Source organism: Mobula hypostoma, chromosome 20, assembly GCF_963921235.1.
Source record: "Mobula hypostoma chromosome 20, sMobHyp1.1, whole genome shotgun sequence".
NCBI classification, from domain to species: domain Eukaryota; kingdom Metazoa; phylum Chordata; class Chondrichthyes; order Myliobatiformes; family Myliobatidae; genus Mobula; species Mobula hypostoma.
This window is the reverse complement of record NC_086116.1, coordinates 49,118,925-49,142,356: the sequence shown is the minus strand read 5'-3', so window position 1 is coordinate 49,142,356 and position 23,432 is coordinate 49,118,925. Positions and strand designations below refer to the sequence as shown.

The 23,432-nt window shown below is 40.1% G+C and overlaps 1 protein-coding gene across 3 annotated transcripts in view; it reads left to right on the top strand.

Annotated features, from left to right (window-relative positions):
• reln (reelin) overlaps positions 1–23,432 on the top strand; it is a 329,082-nt gene that overhangs the window by 288,051 nt on the left and 17,599 nt on the right. For all 3 annotated transcript variants that reach the window (XM_063072853.1, XM_063072851.1, XM_063072852.1), the window contains 8 exons: positions 3,488–3,681; positions 7,456–7,709; positions 8,950–9,113; positions 13,389–13,603; positions 14,509–14,686; positions 18,025–18,200; positions 19,718–19,824; positions 20,706–20,948. In XM_063072853.1, coding sequence (XP_062928923.1) covers positions 3,488–3,681; positions 7,456–7,709; positions 8,950–9,113; positions 13,389–13,603; positions 14,509–14,686; positions 18,025–18,200; positions 19,718–19,824; positions 20,706–20,948 — 1,531 coding nt within the window. The remainder of the gene's footprint in view (positions 1–3,487; positions 3,682–7,455; positions 7,710–8,949; positions 9,114–13,388; positions 13,604–14,508; positions 14,687–18,024; positions 18,201–19,717; positions 19,825–20,705; positions 20,949–23,432) is intronic.

Below are 23,432 nucleotides of genomic sequence, written 5' to 3'. Positions count from 1 at the left end.
TCTGGATCCTTTCATCTCAAATTGCTGATGAGACAACAGCCGACTCAACTTCAGAACTCCTCTCTGCTCCTCAAACTTTACCCCACTGAACACACTACCCTCCTCCTTCCTTTTCTCCCATGGTCCACTCTCCTCTCCTATCAGATTCCTTCTTCTCCAGCCCTTTATCTTTCCACCTGGCTTCCCCTATCACCCTCTAGCTATCCTCCTTCACCTCTCCCAGTCTCTTAATTCTGTTGTCTTCCCCATTCCTTTTCAGTCTTGAAGAAAGATCTTGGCCCAAAATGTTGACTGCTCATTCACTTTCGTAGATGCTGCCTGACCTGCTGAGTTCCTCCAGCATTTTATGTGTGTTGCTAGAGGAGATGATCAATCGGCTTGCTCCTGATTCTTTTGTTTTTAATTTTCTCGGTCCATGATCATGAGCTGGCACTGTCTAAAGGCTGATTCATACTTGTACGTACCAGCTTACGCTGTAGCCTATGCAAGTAGGCTACGCCGTTTATGAGCATTTATACTTGTGCGTTGGTGTGCCTGCATCGCTCTGCAATTCACCGCCAAAATGCTAGTTGGCGGTGGGGTTTCTATGCCACTGTGTTGAGCTTACTCATGTTGAAACTCAACACGAAGAAACTCGAACTTCAAACAATGGCGACTGAAACTGAAGGAGGGTGAATTTTCTGTGCTTGTCCGGCCACTGAGAGACATGGGCGAGGAAATGCACCTCAAATATTTTCGGATGACGGCAGGTAGATTTGACGATTTGGTTCATCGTCTCCAACCATTTATTTCGCATCAGTGTACGCACAGTATACTCAGAGACTGGCAATCACCATTCGAGTTTTAGCTTCAGGTGGAAGTCAACAGGCTGTAGCAGCTAGCTACAAACTGGCGTCAAGCACAGGGTCCTTCATAATTTCGGAGGTCTGTAAAGCTTTATGGAAAGCATTGCAGCCAGAGTTCCTTCCCTGCCCTTCAGTCGCCCAATGGGAAGCTATTGAAGCGTAGGAAGAAATGCGATGCTACCAAGCAGACAGTTGTTGTGGTCTGCATTGCCGTGACACGCAGTTACATTTTGGGAGAGGTGTGCATTAGGCTACGGTGTAGAGTACGCGGCTACGCCGTACCTATGGCGTACATTCGACGCACAAGTATAAATCAACCTTAATGCCCTCGTTTTTTAAATACATTTTCTCAAGAAAAACATGATATGTTATTGGAGTAATGCAAGAGCAATTTTGCCTTCACATCCTCTGCACATCCTTTCAACTACATTACACAGCCTCTGGTTTACAGCATTATCACATCACGGCATGACAAGGAGATGGGAATAGATATTGTAGAAGAGTAGGTGAGGGGTAACTTCTGTTCTCCCATTCTTCCTCACTATCATTCCTCATCCTTTTTCCTTCTTGGAAAACAGCAACTTTAGATTATCAGACAGTGGTTGGTCTGGAAGCTTCCATGGCTGTGCTTGTAAAAGTTGTGCAAACTTGATTTCCGGGTTTTTTTTCACTGTTTGCCTGTACGCTTATCTACACATTACAAATTGATTGCAGGAAAGCAATAACTGGAATGATGTTTCTATTAACCCCACCCAGCTCCACCCACAAAGACTACAGACTCATTGTTAAGTCCTTGTTCACAATTTAATCACTGTATCTGTTGGAAGAATCAGTGATCATTGCAATGCTAAATTCACCTAATTTCAATTTCCATCATTTTCAGCAAAGATTAATGAAACAATCTGAGATGATCGGAAGGCACTGATAGGCCGCTGAAGTGCTCGTGCGATAAACTAATATTATGGACTTGAACTGGTGTTAATATCTAAATGATACTAAATTACTCGTAAAGAGGATGGAATGAAAGCCTTAGGTGATACCTGGAATGGCTGATAAATGAGTTTAATTATCAAACATTTGGTTCTCTTTTCTGCTGTGAATTTGCATTTTAATTATTATCCTAATCTTATCTGTACAGCAGTCATATCAATTCAACCTGCAGCCTATCAGAATTAAAGTAAACCGAGATGTTGTGGATTTGTATTCAACTGAAAGTTTGCTTCTGTCCCAATACTGTTCATAGCCCCACTGTGGGATGCAGCTCGCTTAGATGGGTGACTGAATGCTTGTTCCCAATCCCCTTTCACATGCATAGTAAAGCATTTCCTGTTGGGATTGTGTAATGTGTGCGTGTACTCTGAATGTAATCCAGTCTACAGTGCTGACAATCAAGGACAGATGGACTCCGTGTCTTTTTAATTTAGCAGTTGCTATCTTGGTGCCACACCTGTTGGGAGTAGAGCCAAACAGTTCTAACAGTGCACAAGCTACTGAACCCATTTCCCCAATAATAGCAGATCTGAGGTCCATTCTCGTCACTCAAAATGCACATTTTACCTACTGTCTTTCTTTCTTTCTCTCTCTCTCTCTCTCTCCCTCTCCCTCTCCCCCTCCCTTTCCCTCTCTCCCCCACATCAGCTTTCTGAGGTGATTGTTAGTTCCTTTCAATGAAAATCAGAACAGAAACTGCAGTTGCCAGAAATCTGAAATAAGAATCGAAAGATTTGGAAATACTCAATCAGTCGGGTGTCACCTATGGAAGGAAAAACAGGATTAACAAAGGGACATGTAAAAACACGTAACAGGGTTAACAAAGGGGACAATAGATTTTAAAATCATTTGCATTCATGTCAAATAAACTTTTACCTTCTCTCGCTATAATTGTCCTATTTAAGTCAATGAACCTGATGATATCTCTCTAGTCAAAGATATTCCCTTTACTCTATCTAATCTCTCTGAAATTTACAAATTGCTCTCTCTCCAAATTCTGCTGAAGAATCTTTGAAGTGAAACTTCAATTCTCTTTCTTTTCACACTGACACTGCCTGGCCTATTGCCTGTTTCCAGTACAGGGTACTTACTTTTTTTTCCCCAATGTTAATTCCTTTACTTCCACAAGGATACAGCATTTTAATGTAACAACAAAAGTCTTTAATTAGGAACAAGACAGTGCTGGAAATGCTGAGCTCCTCCTGTGGAGAAAAAAAACAATCATTTAAAGGGGACCTGGGAAGCAGGTTTTTCCACACAATGTGTGATGGATTTATGTATCCCATTGACACTTTGGTCGAAAGCCCTATATAATATGATCCTGCCTAAGAGTTTCGGCCCGAAACATCGACTGTACTCTTTTCCGTAGATGCTGCCTGGCCTGCTGCGTTCCTCCAGCATTTTGTGTGTGTTGCTTAGATTATGACACTATTGCCTTTGGATATTAAGTATTAACAACATTGTGACAGTTTTCTCAAAACAGAGAACCCTGAAGACCATAAATTCTCCAAAAGCACAAGAATGCTGCAGTGTGTATCGATGTTCCAAGTCTCTCTGCATTAAGCTGCACAACTGTTCATTTTAAATATTGTGCTAAGACAAATTGGCATCCACCATACCTAAACCCTGATGAAAATATTCCTCTGCTTTAGGGTTGCACGCGTCAGCTGGTGACAGTGGATCTGGATCTCACAGACGCTGAATTTATTCAGTTTTACTTCATGTACGGCTGCCTCGTTCCCCCAACCAATCGTAATCAGGGTGTCTTTCTGGATTACTCTAACAATGGAGGCATCACATGGAATATCTTAATGGAAATCTTCTTTGACCAATACAATAAGCCAAGGTGAGTGTCTCAAGTACTCAAATATATTGGCTTTCTTAAAGAGCCACCAAAATGAAAGATGCATTAAACACTCTGTGGGTACAAGAGCATGGCGCTGCAGCTGAGGTGTGAATCTAGCCTCACTTGACACAGAGAAGGAGGAATAAAATGTCCAGCAAGATGTTTCTTCAATCTGCACTGCTCTGAAATCTGCTTGGGCCTCTACAGCTGATCTACAATCCAAATTACATTAGCTCCTTCCCGTTCATTCATAAAAGAAGGGAGACTGAGAATGGGAAACCTACAGGCCTTGACATCTGTCATGAGGAAGTACACAGAATTGTTTCTAAAGGAGGAAATTATTCAAGGTAATTGGGCAAAGTCAACATGTAATCACAATTGACCAATTATTGGAGTTCTTTGAAGATGTACTATGCGATGTACTGAAAGGAAAACCAGGGTTGCATTATCCAGAGAGTTCCAGAAGGCACTTGATAAAGTGCCATGTCCAAAGTTATTGAGAAAAATAGAAGTTCAGGGTACAGGAATGGAAAGAAAATTGGCTGGCTAACAGGAAGCAGAAATTAGGCACACATGAGTGAATGACCTGTTTGGCTTCATGTAACTGGTCGATATTATAGATTAATGCTAATATGTGTGTGTGAGTGGATGGCAAGGGGGGGTTGAGGAGAACATAAGCAATAATGGGTTACTGGGAAATGATGTAAACTCAGTGACTCAAATGGCTTCCTATGTCATAAGGCGAAAGAGGTAGGGAGTGGTATGCCACAGGGATCTATGCCAGGGCCTCAGAGTTTAATAATTTGTATCAATGACTTGGAAGAAGTCACTGAAGGTATGACTGCTGAGGTTACTAATGGCATAAAGATGGATAGGAAATCATATAAGATTCTGAGACATCTTGTCAGAGTGCATGTGGGAAGGAAGCTTAATCTTGTACGAGAGTCTAGAACTATGCATTGCTGTTTAAAAATAAGGAGTTACTGATTTATGCTGTTGAGTCGAGAGGCTTTTTTTCCAGAGGGTTGGGAATGTTTGGAACTGCTCCTCAAAGGATGGTACCAGCAGAGTGTTTAAACATTTAAAGCAAAGGAAGGTAGATTCTTTGTAAGTTGCACAGGGTGAGCAGGAATATAGCGTGAGGTTACAAAACAACCTTGTTAAATTGTGAGGAACATGTGAAACACCAACGGAACAGAGTTCCGATGAAGGGTCTTGGCTCGAAGTATCGACTGTTTATTCCCCTCCATGAATGCTGCCTGATCTGCTGAGTTCCTCCAGCATTTTGTGTGTGTTCCTCAAGGTTTCCAACATCTGCCAGAATCTCCTGTGTTTTTGTTAAACAGGGAGCAAGTTAAGCAGCTGAATGGCCACTCCTCTCTGTGTTTACACGTTGAGAATTTTCCGTTGTGGGTCTAGATCATGTTAAAGGACAAACTTTCAGTGCATAATCTTAGCAAAATAAATGTGGGTCAGAGTACTGTTAAGGTCATCTGACTTCTGGGCCCTTAATTGTGGGAAGGGAAGGGTTAAAGGGACGGACGTAATCTGCTGAGATTGCATGAGAAATGCTGTAAGTGGGTCGATGGTTGATGTGGGTGGAAGAGCAGGAAGGGAACTGACCTTTAAAATGCTGGAAGTACGTTGTGGAATGGGGGAGGGAAGATGTGGTTTGCTGATGGACCTGGTGACAGTATGGACATTGACCTGGAGAACTCTGACTTAGCTCTGTCTAATGAGGCAGGAAGTGAATGCAGAAGGACAGGAAGTAGATATAGGGTTGAGAACTGTGTCACCTATGCTCGAGTATAAACACCTTGGTGGCACCACATGAAAAATTTCTCTATCCATGCAAGTACGATGGAAATGAAACTGTGTCCTTGTAGGGTGGGAGGAAATACAGTTGAAGTGGCTGAGGGAGTATGTGGGTTTGTAATGGTTTATCAGTAACTTATCCCCTGAGATGGAGAGAGAATACAGAAAAGGAAAGGAAGTTTCCTTTCAAGTTCCCTTGTTTATATTCCCACTCTCTGATCACTCTCATTTCATAGTTTTTATTCATTTTCTCTGTCTCTACCTGCCCTCATTAACCAATCAGCTGGAAGGTCTCTACAATTTATCTCCATGGCAACTCTGACATGTTCCCTCACCCTCTATATAACTTAAACTAACTTGGCTTCTCTCTTCCCCAGTTCTGACAACAGATCCTTGACCTGGAACACTAACCCTGTTTCTCCTTTCACAGATTCTGTCTGACCTTTATACATTTTCTAGCATTTTCTGTTTTACGTTAGATTTCCAGCATCTGCAGTTAAATGATTGTCCTGATATTGAACTTGTTCCTTATCAAAAGATCCTCACCAGTTGCCACTGCAAAATATCTTTTAAATAAAATGGAGAAAATTTGACTATTTTCTTACATGATTTGCTTTTATTTCAAATTCTGAGTGTATTTTTATGGCCTGAATTAAGCCCTGCACTCTGCACTTGTGGAGAGTACTACTTTCATGTTAGCACCCTCTCTCCTCCTCAGGGAATAACTGGTCTCTTCTTGTTGGGCCCTGAGCTTCCTCTGCAGAGATCAGGAGCTAACAATCCCAGGAATCTCAGATGATGCCTGTTAGGAATAAGTGTTTAAAGTAAAAGAGGGAAAATCAGCAGCATATTTGGAGAGAAGAGCAACACACACAAGATACTGCCTGGCCTGCTGAGTTCGTCCAGTGCCGTGTGTGTGTGTGTGTGTGTGTGTGTGTGTGGCTCGGATTTCCAGCATCTGCAGATTTTCTCTTGTTTGTGGAGAGAATAGCTCCAATTGACCTAAACTTGACTGATTTTATTCACGATTTCAGACAAGATCAGTGTTCATTGTCCCTCCTTGATTATTTTTGAACTAAATAGCTTGCTTGGCCATATCAAAATGCAGTTAGAAGCCAAACACATCACTGCTGGTCTAGAGGTGTGTACAAGCCATAAACACCAAGAGATTCTGCAGACACTGGAAATCGTGAACAACGCACACACAAAATGCTGGAGGAACTCAGCAAGTCAAGCAGCATCACACAGGGAATAAACAGTTAACGTCTCGGGCTGAGACCCTGTCCTGATACATGCTGCCGACTTGCTGAGTTCCCAAGTATTCTGTGTGTGTACAAGTCAATTGGATAAGTAAAGTGGTTGCTTTTCCAGAAGCCCAAACAGGAGCCAGTTGGATGTCAGTCTGCTAGTGTCATGATGAGCGAATTACTGATAGTAGTTTTTTAATTCCAGTTTTATGTAACTATTTATATTCTCTGCTGCAATGATGGAATTTGAACCCAAGGCTTCATATCACTCATCCAGGCCTTTGGTTTCCTCTTCCAGTAACACAGACAGTTTTTTAAAAATTTATTTATTGACGGGATGTGGACATTGCCAGCTAAGCCAGCATCTATTGCCCATCCCCAGTTGCCCTTGAGAAGGTGGTGATGAGCTGCCTTCTTGAACCGCTGCAGTCCCTGAGGTGTCGGTACACCCACAGTGCTGTTCGGGAGGGAATTCCATGATTTTGACCCATCGACAATGAAGGAACAGCGATATGCTTCCAAGTCAGGATGGGGAGTGACTTGGAGGGGGATTTCCAAGTGGTGGTGTTCCTAGGAATCTGCTGTTCTCATCCTTCTAGATGGTAGTGTTTGTGGGTCCACTATACTTCATTATATTACATGGATGTGTCAATTGTTATTGTTTGAAATTAAAACTAATTAAATCTTATTCATGTTTGCAACTTATTTATAGCTTTGTAAGTATTCTCCTTCCGTCCGAGGCAAAAGTAGTTGGCACCCGTTTCCGCTGGTGGCAGCCTACCCATGATGGACATGAGCAGAGCGACTGGGCGATTGACAATGTCTTGATAGCAGGCTCAGCCAGTGATCGAACCTTCATGCTCGATACATTCAGCAGTACTCCCGTCCCGCCACATGACAGAAGCCCTGCTGACAGTGGACCTGTGGGCAGGATCAGCTTTGACCTATTTCAAGAAAGACCCACAGGTAAATTATAGTTCAATTGTCACTAAGGTACCTAACAAGTCAGGTTTACCGTATAATTCTTAAATGATTGACTCTGAAAAGTTTAACTCGTGATTATCTGGATGTAATTTTGTCATCTTGAATCAATATAATCATAGTCAACAAAATATGCTGGATCACACCTGAGAAACATGATTATCTGTGATGTTAACTTTCTGATTTCAATACTTTGTTTGTTGAAAATATAATTATACCAAAACAGATCTTCAATATTACAACTCACAAGAAATTTCTGGCTCCAGTTTACCAATTGGGTTAGGTAATGATACAAGATTCATTTATTATCAAAGAATGTACAAGTTATAGAACATTGAGATTTGTTTGCTCACAGGAGGCCATAAAGCATAAAACCTGAAAGAACCCAATTAAAGAAGAAAAGGGAAAAAAATAAAAAGACCAACACTTGATGCTTAAGAGAAAGAAAAAAAATACAAATCAAGCAAACAATTGAAGCAAACAACAACAGCATTCCAAACCAAAATTGAGTCCTCAGATCTGAACCCCGGAGCAGCCCAGAGTAGGCCCAAAGCCTCACTTATTAGTTCATCATACTAGCGGGCATAGAGCCCAGCAGCCAGGGCAGTCTTCTTAGCCTCAGCTCCATGGAGAGAGGAGTGACCATCGGGGAGAGTGAGTGAAATTCCTTCAGAGAAGTTACCAAAGTAACCTTATTTATCATGTCTTGAGATCTAATCTCCCAAAGCTTCCAGCTGATATCTCAGGAGATAGTTTTGTAAACTAATTGCAATCATGGTGTTTCCTGCAACCTTCTCATTATGTCCTGTGATGCAGACACTAGTTGCTAATTACATTCCTAAGGCAGGTATTCAATGCTATGTAGGTCAGAGACAAATATTCAGTGGGGGAGAGATTGAGAGGATTGCTCCAGTGGTCCAATCAGTGAGTAGTAGTGCCTTCCTCTCAAGTGCTGCCATTTATGTGCTTTAATAGCAAATTTCTATCCTCAAAGGCTTGAGCTTCTAGTATGCGTTTTATTTTTATTGCTGAACCACAATGACTCTGCAAATCCTAATGAAGCATTTTAAATTATATCAGCAGATAAGAAACTTTGAAATAAACAAGCCTCTAAGTTAACATAAAGGTTAATTTAGGGGCTTTCGCCAGAGTATCTTTTAGCTGTGTGCAATTTGTAATATTTCACTAAAAACATGCTCTTATTTTGCTGGAAACATTTTGGCAGCTTATAAGCTAAACAAGTACTGGATGTTCCACGACGAGTGCTCTGTGGAGAGATTCTGCAAATCGCCGGATGGAGTGATGCTGTGCGGCAGTCATGACGGTCGGGAAGTTGACGCTACGACCCATGACCTCACGCCTAGCGGGGACTGGATTGTACAGTTCAAGGTGAAGCTCCTTGTCACGTCGCAAAGTAAAACTTAATGTAGCAATTACTACTCTATTGCATGCATTGAATGAAAAATGCTAATCATGTTTAGAGTTAAAATTCTGAAGGCAGTTGATAATGCTATATAGGTCTAGACTACGCTGATACTGCGTTGCCAAAACAGAGCTGTGTTCTCCATGTTTTGCTCCAACTTCGCTTTTCAGGAAATCTGTAATATCAAAATTGAAACAAAGAAAGTCATTACCAATCCTACTGCTAGGATTAAAATCAATGGATATTTATCAAATAGTTTTACCCTAGAGAGGGGCACGAGACAGGGTTGTGCATGGTCACCGCTACTCTTCGCATTATATCTGGAACCATTAGCTCAATACATCAGACAGACTGAAGATATCAGGGGAATTACTATTAAAGGGGCAGCATAAATTGGCCTGTTACACGGATGACATTTTGATCTATCTAGGGCAACCAATGTACTCTTTACCTAAATTGATGCAATCCTTTGAACAATATGGCCAATTATCAGGATACAAGATCAACATAGATAAAACCCAACTACTTTCATATAACTATAACCCACCAAGAGAAATTGAAAGTAGATATCCATGGGCATGGCAAACAGAGCCTGTCAAATGTTTGGGCATCATTATGCCAAAAGATTTGGCAAAATTATCAGAATGCAATTATCAGCCTATATATAAAAAAAATTAAGGAAGATATAACAAGATGGAACCTAATTCCTTTTCTTGGTCTCAGTTCAAGGATTGAATCTATTAAAATGAATATACTGCCCAGACTACTATATCTCTTTCAGACCCTACCAATAGAGATTAACCAAAATCAATTCAATGAATGGAACAAGATATATATGGCAAGGTAAAAGGCCTAGGGTTTGTCTCAAAACTTTGCAATTAGCCAAAGAAAAGAGGGGATGGGGCCTACCCTCTATTAGAGATTATTATTTTGCAGCACAGTTGTGAGCCGTGATATGCTGGTGCAACCCATCATATGATGCTCAATGAAAAAACATTGAGGAGAGGATACTTTCCAACCCCATACAGGCAATTTTGGCTGATAACAACCTACAAAGTTACATAAATACTATTGATAACCCATGAGTGAAATGGACTCTTAAAATATGGAAAACTGTTATAAAAGAATACAAACTAGAGAGAGACATTGCAATTCTTAAATGGTGTGCATATGACTCGGATTTTATGCCGAATAAATTGGATGCTAGATCTAAGGACTGGACAGCTAAAGGAATAACAGCTATTTGCAATATAATGAAAGAAGGAACACTGTTCAGTTTTGAAATGCTCAAAGAAAAACTAGACTTTTACCGGTATTTACAGATGCGACAGTATGTTAATAGGATGATTAAAAATGTAACCAAGGCAAGTACGTGTCTGATAGAGCTATTTAGAAAAGCATATAATTCAGACAACGGTAGTAGAATAGTTTCAAGCGTGTATAAGGGGTTGTCAAATCTTAAAACACATTCAACTTCATACATTAAAACAAAATGGGAGAAGGAAGGAGGGATAATAATATCTGAGGAAGACTGGACAATAATATGGAGGTATCAATGAAAGTGTACCAGTTCACAGAAATGGAGGGAGTTCAGGTGGAAAAACTTGATAAGATATTTTATTACACCCTCTCAGAAATCCCATTATGATAGTAACCCTCCTGTTTGCTGGAGAAATTGTGGAAATCAAAATGCAAACCATTATCATATTTTCTGGGAATGCCTGTTATCAAAGACTATTGAAGCGGGATACATAATGTCCTTCAAGACATCTTTAAATGTGAAATACACGTAGAGAGTAAGACCATATATTGTGGGTATATACTTCAAGAATGGTTGAAAAGAGATAAATATTTAATGAATATACTGCTGGTGGCTGATAAAAAGACCCTTACCAGGAAATGGTTATCACAGGAGAGTCCAACTTTAAATGTATGGATGGAAATTACAATGGACATTTACAAAATGGAGAAGATAACAGCATCTGTTAATCATAAGTTGGAGCAATTTGATTCAAACTGGGAAAAATGGTTTAACTACATAACACCTCATAGGCCTGATTTTATTCTCACAAGTCAATGAATATGTTGTAAAAAAAAATCACTCCCTACTCTGTACATAGTTTTCTTCTTTCGATTGTTCTTTCTTTCCTCTCCTTTCTATAAGTGTATACCTCAGATAAATATTATGTGGAGATTTGTGACAAATATGATTATATGATAAATATGTGCAGTATCTGAAATACAACTTACAGAAATGTTTGTTTGATGAACTTCAATAAAAAAATAAATTACAAAAAAAAGAGAAGGTCATTACCTAGCACAGAGGGATTAGTATTTTAGTCATCAGATGGTAGTCTTGTGACTGGTGTTAGTGGATTTCTCAGAAAAGGAGCCGACTGCTCTGTGAAGAGCTGCCAACACTATGTTTTTGTCAATTTCCAGATTCCTGCTTTTGTCTCCTTTATTTTCAGGATCAGCTGAAGTCATTTGAAATGAACGTCAGCAGGCTGAGCAAGGAGCACATTGAGAAATGCTCATTTTATTTCTAGACATCACACTGAATTGTTCGGGATTTTTTTCAACTGAAGAGTAGTCACTTATTTGTAAAAAAAAGAAAACTTAGCAACCAGTTAATCCACAAGAATCACCACAAACAATAATGTGATTGTAACCAAATAACCTGTTTCTAGTGATATTATTCAGGTATGTATAATGGTAAAGATACCCAGGAGAATTCCCATGCTCTTAATTGCAATATGGCATGGGTTTTTATATGTACATACATTTCCAGAAAGAGAAAATGGGAAAGCCCAGCATTTATTGCCAATGGAAGAGTAAACAGTCGACGTTTTGAGCCTAGACCCTTCTTCTGGACTGGAAAAGAAAGGGAGAAGTCAGAGTCCCTCTTTTCCATAGACGCTGCCTGGCCTGATGAGTTCCTCCAGCATTTTGTGTGTGTTGCTTTGCATTTCCAGCATTTGCAGATTTTCTCCTGTCTGTGATTTACTGCCCATTCTTAATTTCCTTTGAGAAAGTTTGTCTGGTACAAGATACATCCACAGAGTTGAGATTAGACCCAATGATATTGTCAATGGGTTTAATATCATCATTGGAGCTAACCCCATGCATGTGAGTAGCACAGCCTACAGATTCTCCTCCAAGCCCACACAATAATATGACTTGAAAGATGACAGTCAATTCTCAAGTCGTATCATTGTGTGGCTTGGAGGAGAACCTGTCAGCTGTGCTACTCCTGTGCACTTACAGACACTGACCTTTTTTTAGAAATAAATATCATGGGTTTGGGACCCCTGACTTTTGTAAGGATGACTTTGCCGCATTGATGTGTGAAACGTTTTCGATGGATAGTTAATCAACCACGTTACGATGGATCTGAAGTGGCACATGGGATCACTGGGTGAGGCAAGCTGATTTCCCTCCCACACTTCCCTAAACACTTCAATTTAGTTCTTTATTTTCAGATTATTTGATTAACTGAATTTAAATTCCCCATGATGGATTTTGAACAGTTCTCCAAATCAAATTCTTCGTCCATAATTTAACCATTACACCTCTGTTCCAAATAAGGGAGGAGACAAAGCCGCAGCTTAATATCTCATGTGAAAGCTCAGAACCAGTGAGGCGGTGCTCCAGTATTGCGCTGAGCTAGCCCTTTGATATAGCTCAATACTTTAATCTTTCAAAATAGTCTATTATTATTTATAGAAGTGCTAATGGAAAACAATATACGCCTCAGATTTAATATGTCAGTTAAAAGTGCTGCACTGCATCGCAGGTCATTGGAACTTCACTGGAGCATCCACTTAGCTAATGCACTTTGTAAACCATCCGTTCATGTCAATGAAAATCAAAAAGAAAGCTGCAGATGTGAGAAATCTGAAATAAAAACAGAAAAATACCAGAAATACTCAGCAGGTCAGGCAGCATCTACGGAAAGAGAAACAGTCGCAGACCTGAAATGTGAGATATGTTTCTATTTCCACAGATGTTACCTGGTGTCCTGAGTGTTTTCAATAGTTTCTCTTTATATACCAGCTTATGTTATGCCTGCAGATGGAAGGTAATATGTATCCAGCATTGGTTTGTACCTTTTGAAAATCAGATCATCATTTTTGCAAATGAAATGGAACATCATTATAATTTGGGTAAATAAAAATACTAATCAGAGGGAAACATCAGTGATTCTGATTTTAAGCAATTAATTCAGGTTTTCTTTTCAGATTTCAGTGGGCTGCAAGACAACAGAAAAAATAATTCAAAACCAGGTCCATGTTCAGTACTCAACTGACTTTGGTGTGAACTGGCGGTACCTGATGCCACAGTGCCTCCCAGCTGACCCACAATGCTCTGGTGACATTACTCAGCCATCAGTGTTCTTCCCTGCCAAGGAATGGAAGAGAGCCATCTACCCACTGCCTGGCAATCTGGTGGGCAAGTGAGTAAGAGAAGCTTTTGGAGTGGGCATTGTGTTGTATTGATCTGCTCACCTCAAACTTATGTTAAAACTTTTTCAGTGTGTAGAAAACAAATTCTGCCCAACTCGAACATCAGATGAGATCTGGTGAGGCAACATATACTACCTCCCAGCAACACACACAAAATGCTGGTGGAACGCAGCAGACCAGGCAGCAAATAGCAGGGCATGTTCTCCCCTTCTCCCCATTTCTCTCCCCTTCACCCCAACATTACTACTTTATCTATCAAAGATTTACTTATTTATTGAAATACAGCACGGATTAGGCTGTTACGGCACTTCGAGCCATGATGCCCAGCAACCCAATGATTTAATCCTAGCCAAATCACGGGAGAATTTACAATGACCAATTACCCTACCGACCCGTACATCTTTGAACCGTGGGAGAAGGGGAACTCACACGGTCACAGGGAGAATGTACAAACTCCTTACAGGCAGCAGTGGGAATTGAACTCTGATCGTCTGTACTGTAAAGCGTTGTGCTAACCACTACACTACTGTGCCCCCTGAATAATCTTCCAATATAAAACAAGCTTTTGAGCATTTTCAAGTGATGCTCTCTCTTCCCTGCACCACCTCCTCGCCAGGCACCCATGTTACTCAATTCTAAAGCAACATTGAGAAGTTTATATACAATGAAAGTAAAAACATCTAGACTGGCATCTTTAGAATTACGTTGCAGGTTAATAAACTCTTTCTGAACTGCCTGACCTGTGGAATATTGCCCACATTTTCCTGTTTGCTCTCAAAAATTTAAACAAAGGACCTTATTCATTTTTCTCTGCATGTGGCTTATTCATTAAAGTAGCATTTTGGTTTTGTTCTTTTACAGGTGAAATTAAAACTAATGTTCCATTTTATTACAGCCCTGTGAGATTCCGATTCTATCAAAAGTATTCGGATATTCAGTGGGCCATTGATAATTTCTATGTGGGGCCTGCCTGTCCAAATAATTGTGGAGGACATGGAGACTGCCTAAACAAACAGTGCTTCTGTGACCCTGGCTTCTCCGGGCCAAATTGCTACTTGAGTCATTCTCTGAAGGTATGACTAGATTATATGAGGTAGCTTATGGAATGTGATCATGGAATACTTATTACAAGTTTCACAAATCTCTTGAATCCCAGATTGCAGGAGCAGCAAAGTGCAGCTCCAGAACTTGACCTTCAGACTCTGTATTTTATTAATACTGAGTGTTTGGCTCATTCTTAAAGATTGCACTCTGAGTTATATATACACACACACAATCGCTTTTGTCCAGACTAAAAATAGCATTGAGCAATTATTTCCTTTTGTTTAGCAATGGTCTGTTTCCCCCTAATGCAGATGGATAAAATAACACATCTTTCCTGGATATTACATGGAACATAGGGGAGCACAGCACAGGGAGGGGCCCTGAACACACTGCCAAATTAAAATAAATCTCCTCTGACTGCACATGATCCAAATCCCAGTAATCCCTGCACGTTCATGCGTCTGTTTTAAACACCATTATCGTATCTGTTTCCATTATTACCCTGACAACCCATTCCCTTCACCCACCACTCTCAGTGTAAAAAAAGCTTGCTCCGAACATCTCCTTTAAACTCCCCCTCCTTCTCCTTAAATGCCTGTCCTCTGATATTTGATGTTCTGCTCTGGGGGAAAAAAGATTTTGACTGTCATAATTTTATGAACTTCTTTTCTTTCTTTTTAAATCTTTTTATTGAGTAAGTATACAAAAAAGGTAAGCCATATAAACATTAATACAATGTTAAAGTATAATAAAATTCCAAAAGATAACAATACCAAAAAGAAAATACTACAAACAATGTAATTTAAGCATAAGAAACCAAGATAACATAATAGTATACTAGATTTTATATATATCAATGGAAAAAAAGAAAAAAAAAACCCCAAAAAAAAACCCACCGTGCAACTAACTAAAAGCAAAGCAAAGCAATGGGCTAACTTGAAACCAAACAGAGTTAAACTTAAAATCACGTCCTCAATCCCGACCTCCATTAAAACAGTGAAGAGAAAACAAGAAGGGTAAATATTACATTAAATGAAAATATCGAATAAAAGGTCCCCAAATCTGTTCAAATTTAAATGAAGAATCATAAAGGTTACTTCTAATTTTCTCCAGATTCAAACATAAAATCGTCTGAGAAAACCAAAAAAAGGTAGTTGGAGCATTAAGCTCTTTCCAATGTTGTAAAATACATCTTTTCGCCATTAAAGTAAGAAATGCAATCATTCTACGGGCTGAAGGGGAAAGATTACTAGAAATTTTAGGTAGTCCAAAGATAGCAGTAATAGGGTGAGGAGAGATATCTATATTTAATACCTTAGAAATAATATTGAAAATATCTCTCCAAAAAGTTTCCAAAGTAGGGCAAGACCAAAACATATGAGTTAAAGAGGCTATCTGCCCCGAACATCTATCACAGAAAGGATTAATATGCGAGTAAAAACGCGCTAACTTATCTTTGGACATATGTGCTCTATGAACCACTTTAAATTGAATTAGGGAATGTTTAGCACAAATAGAGGAAGTATTAACTAATTGTAAAATCTGCCCCCAATCATCCAATCAATTTTATGAACTTCTATAGGAACCCCTTTGCCTTTTTCACTCCAGAGAAAAATTTGTCCAACCTCTCTTTTTAGATCTTACCCTCTAATCCATTCAGCATCCTGATAACCTTCTACACCCTTTCCAAAGTCCCCACATCCTTCCTGCAATAGGACAGCCAGAATTATACATAATATTCCAAGTGTGACTTAACCGAAGTTTTATATAACTGATTCCTGAATCTTATGCTCAGTGTCAAGACCATTGAAGGCGAGCATACCATATGTCTTCTTAACCACCCTATCTACTTGCATGGCATCATGAAACTAAACTTTATTTATTTTTATTGAGATACAGCACGGAATAGGCTCTCCCGGTCCTTTGTGCCACGCCACCCAGCAATCTCCCGATTTAATCCTAGCCTAATCACAGGATAATTTACAATGACCAATTAACCTACCAACTGGTATATCTTTGGATCCCAAGCACCCTCTATACATTAATCTTTAAGCACAATGTAATGCCCAGATTGGTCCCCTGTCTAGATGGTATGATTCTGTGAAGTTTCACTCTGATGATCTTCCTTTGGTAAAGGTTGAAAAGTTTAGTCTCCATTCATTGGAGTTTAGGAGACTGACAAGCGATCTACTGAAATATAAGATTCTTCGTGGGTCAGAAGGAAACCTCTGAAAGGATGTTTTCCCTCGAGAGAGAACCCAGGACCAGGGGGTGTGGTCTCCAAATAAGGAGGCATTTATTTAAAACTCAAATGTTGAAGAATATCTTCTCTTCAGAAGGTTGAGTTTTTGGCTCAGAATTGCGAGGACAGAGTACTTGGATTTTTTTAAAGGCTTAGTTAGATAGATTTCCGATCAGTTGGGCAATCAAAGGTTATGGGGAACTGGCAGGAAAGTAGACTTCAGAAACGTTGGATCAGCCATAAGTTCAAGGGGCTGAATGCCTCCTGTTATTACTTTTTGTACAGTATTGAAATATCCAAACCAGGATGTTTTAAATTTATTTCCTATTTCAGGCATGTTAGCTGTCCTTAGGCAATCAGCATTTGAAGAGTTTGTGGCCCCTGGACTAACCTTCCCACCTCTGATCACTACCCAGTAACTTGTGTTGGGAAGTGTGAGGCAATCATTAAGAATGGGGTGAGCTGCAGTTATGAAGAATGGTCAGAGTTGAAGCACACAGAGAGCGAATATCAAGAAACAGAAATGCTTTCAAGGTGCATCAGGAGCTGAGCGTGGGGAAGGAATGAAAACATTGCCTCCATTTTGACAATGCAATATGAGAGTGTTTGGTTCGAAAAAAAACGCAGTACTACTGGAACTTCCATGTTCCCTTCAAGACATCCACAATGAAATAAATTTAGTGTGACAGCTACAGTGAAGCAGGCAGACAATTTACTTAGTTAACACCAGCAAGAAGCAACCCAGTCAGCTTCTCACCATGATACACCTAAATGTAGGTCTGTGAAACACACTTGTAATAAAATCAGTCCACTAATAATATATAAAGTTACATTTGGCCATATTTTTGGATGGCAACATTTGAGGAATGGGACAAACCTGCCAATTGGTGGAGGGTTAGTGAAAAAGAGAACTTGGAGCTCCAGAATTCTCCAATTCAACTGGAACTTTTGTCTCCTCTTCCACAGCAGGTCACGTCACTCAACATAATAGTGTTTTGTAACCTGAAGGTTAGAGGAAATGGTATGAGCATGTGTTAACCATTTGGATATTAGCCCCCAGATGAAAACTGATATATTGTGTTGGTCCTTCAAATCAAGTAAATGCTACATTTTTATGTGTTACAGACTTCATTGAAAGAACGTTTTGAGGTTGATGATATGACGTCCGACACATGGATTTCCCTGGATGGTGGAAAGGCTTGCACAGACTGTGGTGTGCTGGTGGAAGATTTGCCCCTCTATTTCAGTGGAGTAGGCATGAGACAGGCAATAACCCAAGACCTTGATCTCAGGGGTACAAAGTGAGTTTGACACAGTTGTTTATATGTAAAACTCTCTTGAAGGACACATCAAAACCACATTAATGGGGTTTTTGGTTGTGATTTGATGGTCACCACTTAATAATTTGAATTTGTTACTTCACTAGCAATCTGGCTTCAAGGGGTCAAAAAATTTTTGGTGTGGGAAAATGAGAAATTGAGAAATGTCACCGTAAGTTGTTATAAGGTTAGCAGTGAGGCTTCTTATTTGGCAGGTTAAAGGGCGCAACGTCTCTACTGGAGCTGTTCCTGGCCACAGCTGATTTCCTTACACTATGTTCGGAGATTATTATTTGGGCAGAAAAATGGTCAAGATTGTAAATCCATGATGAGGAAATAAACCATCTGATAGTGCAATATCTTGGATATTTAATTGGATAAAGACTTTGCTTTCAAATGAATCTTCTTCAGGAGAAACTGCAACAAAGTATCACTAGTCTGGCTGTTATTGTATTCTATCTGTTAATATGGTTGTTTGCACTCAAGTGAAAGTAAGAAATATCTACTCTTTAAAGTCAGAGAACCATACAGCACAGAAACAGGCCCTTCGGCCCATCGTATTCACAAGTGTGGACTCTGACAGGGAAGGAGCTTTCATCTACCCACATGAAGACATTGATGTGGCTGAGATGCAGGGATTGGTGAAGCTACAATTCCTTGAAATTCTAGTCTCAATTTCTTCTCTGTAGCAACTTGAACAGCAGGGAAAAAAACAAAAGAGAACTCAGTGGAAAATCCAGAAAGAGAATCCGATTCCCAAGAAAGTCTGCAGACGCTGGAAATCCAAAGGAATCAGATCGTTTCCTAGACAGAATCAGGCAGAACATTAGGCTAGCAGGAAGGTTGGAAGTCTCCAAGATGTTGGGCACTCTTAATCACTACCTTAGTGAACAGGGTGCAGTTAGACCTTTTCAGGATACTTTGACAGATAAAGAGAGTTGGGACAAAGTGTTTTGTGGATGTGTCGGAGAAGTGACTGGTGTAAGAAGATTAAATGTTCCCACTGTGGCTGCAGGTCCATCTTGTCCACTTTACTGATACAGGAGCCTGACAATATAGGCTGTTCAATTCCATTCATTCAGAGAGGTCAAGAACGACAGTTGCAAACAGAGTAGAATTTGAGCTAAGCGGAAAAAACAACATTCGTTAGTTTAGTGGAACAGACAGAATTCCAGACACGCTAAATCACAAATGGGAAAAAATGAGAGAGCAGTGAAATATTCCAATATTGAGCTTCCCGAGGTGTAGCAGCTGAGAGTAAGCAGTGTCTGCCAGTGAGGTAACACTTTAAGCCTCATTGGAAAAGAAAGCAGCAAGAAAGTTCCTTTTCTTAGAAATCATTTCCTAATCAGGAGTAGTGACGACATTTGAGAGAAGTCATGAGATGCTGGAATCAGGAGTGCAAAACCAACGGCTTGAGACAAGAGATGTTTCACAACTGCTTCTAAGTGCCTAATGTATCCTATTTACAAACTAATACCGATTTTTATTTTTGCTAGATTTGTGCAGTATTGGGCCAGAATTGGCAGTGAGAACAACATGACTACGTGTCATCAACCCATCTGTCGGAAGGAGGGGGTTTTGTTGGACTATTCAACCGATGGAGGTGAGGCTTATTCCCTGTCTTGTTAACTGCATGCTTATCTGCAATACTTCATCATCTACAAATGAATAATCAATGAGGCTTTCAGAAGGAGAAAGCCTAACTCATCCAAATGAAGACTCAGGAGTCGAACTAGGAGAGAGCAGCAAAGATGCTCCAGTCTTGATGAAGGGTCTCAATCCAAATTGTCAACTCCATAGATACTTCCTGTCCCGCTGAGTTCCTCCAGTATTTTGTGGGTTAACTCAGCCGGAGGTAGCAATTCACCGAAATGCACCACACCTGTAGCATTTCATTGCCATACTTGGAGTGAGCCCCTTTCTTCTGGGAATTTAGAGGGAGAAAACTCATAAAATTGTGTGGATCATTACTCGAGGAAGAGAAGAACTGAAAGACATGCTGATAGGGGAAGGTGAGATCAATTGGAAGGAGGCTTGTGTGGCGATGCGGACGGGTACTTTTTCACACAAGCCGTAGCAGCTGTCAAAGGAGGTGCTGGAGGCAGGAATTGTAGAGGAGACATGAGACTGCAGATGCTGGAATCAGCACAAAGCAAACTGCTCATTTTAGAGCTCTCAAGACTTGAATAAGAAAGCCATGGATGGCTATGGAATTGAACAGGCAAATGGGATTAAGCAGAGACAGATATGGTGGTCAGTGTCTGGAAGAGCCTGTTCCTATGCTGTACAGCTCTCTGACAAACATGGATCTGGTGTTTGACTGGTTGCTAAAATACTGTGTAGAAAGTCATCAGTCTTTTTCAGAGAGGAGCATTGATTGAAACCATTGACATGTTGAACTTCATTTAAAAGAAAACCTTTTCAATTTCCTCTCCATTTAAATGCTAAATCTCGTTGCTGGTTCATCCTTCTGATGTGCTGTAGGAATTACCTGGAACCTGCTGCATGAAATGGATTACCAGAAATATATTTCTGTGCGTCAGGATTATGTCCTGCTGCCGGAGGAGGCCCACACCAACACGACCCGCCTGCGGTGGTGGCAACCCTTTTTTGTTCTCAATGGTCTGATGGTGGCGAGCTCAGACCGTGCTCAGTGGGCACTGGACAACATCCTGGTTGGAGGATCTGAGATCAACCCAAGTCAACTAATGGATTCTTTTGACGATGGTAAGATGGAAACATTAGGCTGTTTAATGGCACTGTTTGATGTCAATAGTTATGAATGGAGGAATTTAATTATGTTATGTTGGATCATCAGAAATGCACAGAAGCTATTTTACAGTGCCCAGTGACCATTATGTATGCAATAGTTTGCCACTAGAATGTCTCAAAGTCCAATTAGGTTCAATGCCTAAGCTGAACTGGAATTGAAGAGTGTGGGTGTCTGCATGATTATCATTCACTGCTGTAGTTACGTCTGGCACAAACTCAGTACAGGTTTAAACATCATACAACTACAGGAAGGATGTCACTGCCCTCCAACATACATCTTTTGTCCCAGATAAACATTACAAGAAATCTTACTTCCTGTAAACTTTCAATGTAGTTTTTATGACTGACTTCACGTGTTTTGGGAGCGGCTTTCATTTTCTGTCTTTTCTTTTGCTTTTCATATTTGGTTTTTGATACTTTTGATTTCTTTCTGCTTAATTTCAATACCTTGTAAGGAGCTTAACTCCGCTTTTCCACAATCTAAATCCCAAGTGTTTTAGCATTTCCCTTGGAATTCCTGGGAGCTGGAGAATGAGGAGTCATTTAACAGGATTACACAAAGCAATCTCCACCTACCCTTGTGGTAATCTGGTTTGAGCAGAGGGTGGCCAGTTCAGCTATTTGTTTGTGCAACAAACACACACCTTCACTAATCCATCAACTGAAAGACAAGTCAGTACATTATATTATTGTTGTATTAGGCAATAAAATATATCAGTGTATTGAAGTGGAAGCAACATGTTCTTAATGGCAAACGAGTCCAATTTACCAGTCAGCCTGGTGTCAGTAAGATGCCAAGCATCATTATGTGACTAGGTTGTGTTAAAAGTAACAGCGGGACTCATGCCCTTGGGAGATGTGAATGTGGTGAGACTTGCAATTGTATTTTGTTTCATAAATGAGGGCTGTATATTGAGGAATGGATGTAGTGTGCTGCAAAGAAAAAGAAACATATATTTTGTGTGAAGGCTAACAAAAGGTGAGCACAATAAATATAGAACAGATTATAACATTCATTATTGGATCATATATCTAAAGGCACTTTTGATAGGCAGTGTTACATCTCAGTTTCCTTAAAGTGATTATTTTCTGCATCGTCTCTCCTTTAGTGATACTTCTGAGACAACCTTATAATTATTGCTTCGCTCTAATTAAACCCATTGTATCTGCCTTATGTCTTCACCTGAAGCTTGCTTGTCTTTTTTTCTTTGGTATATACATATCAAGCTTTAAAAAAAACAGTTCTATCAAGCATATATACGGGCCTTCATTATAAATGCTAGACCAATGGACTCTGGTACATAGGAGTGAGCTCCCATAAATATTATTAAATTTAAACAAGAACCGGTATTGATAAACAACCTGCTTACAGTAAGATTGTAAGACCATAACATGTAACCTTGCCACATTAATCAGACACCATAGTTTCTTAAGAACACAGACTGGCAGTTTCATCACAGGAGACCACTTAAAAGAGTGGCCTTGCAAACTGACAGGCAATCATTTCTTTCAGAATCAGGTTTAATATCACTGACGTGTACCAAGAAATTTAATGCTATTGAAGCCTGTGTAGTGATCCTCTATTCAACAACGTAACCTGCACTGATTCTTCAAACCTGCCATGGAGCGTGGGACATCCTGATTCTGTAACATTGTAACTAGGCAGGGGGAAAATGATAAATAAATCTTCATGTTAATTGGCCCTCATCAATAACATTCATAGAACACAGAACAGGCCCTTCAGCCCATGTTGACCTTTTAACCTGCTCCAAAATCAATCTAATCCCTCCCTCCTAAACAGCCCTCCATTTCTCTTTCAACCGTATTTTTTTTACATTTAAGAGACTTTTAGACAGGCTCATGAATGAAAACAAAATGGAGGGCCACGAGTGAAGGAGTAGGTTAAAGGTCAGCACGACATTGTCGGCCAAAGAGCCTGCGCTGTGCTGTACTGTTCCTTGAACCTAATTAGGAGTCTTAAATGTCCCTAATGTATCTACATCTGCCATCACCCCGCAGTGTGTTTCACTCTCTGCAACTACCTCCATCATCCCCTTTGTACTTCCCTCCAATCACCCTAAAAGTATGACCCTCCTTGCTGCCCTGCATTAAAGGTGCTGGCTGTCCAGTCTATCTATGCCTCTCATCATCTTGCACGCCTCTATCAAGTTGCCTCACAATATTCATTATAATACCGTGGAAGTACAATTTCCACATTGAGTGATTTTGTGGTGGACAAAATCAACCAAATGCACCCGGTTTTCCTTTAAATGGTGAGGAGATTTTCCCTGTTCCCATCAGACTAGCTCACGAGAAGATGCTAACAGGCGGCCATGAATAAATATTCACCTCAACTAAGTTACACCACAGACTTCCTTTGTGCTAGAAAAGTAACTGAGCCTGAGCTTTGCTCTCAAGCTGTAAAATATAGATTGATGG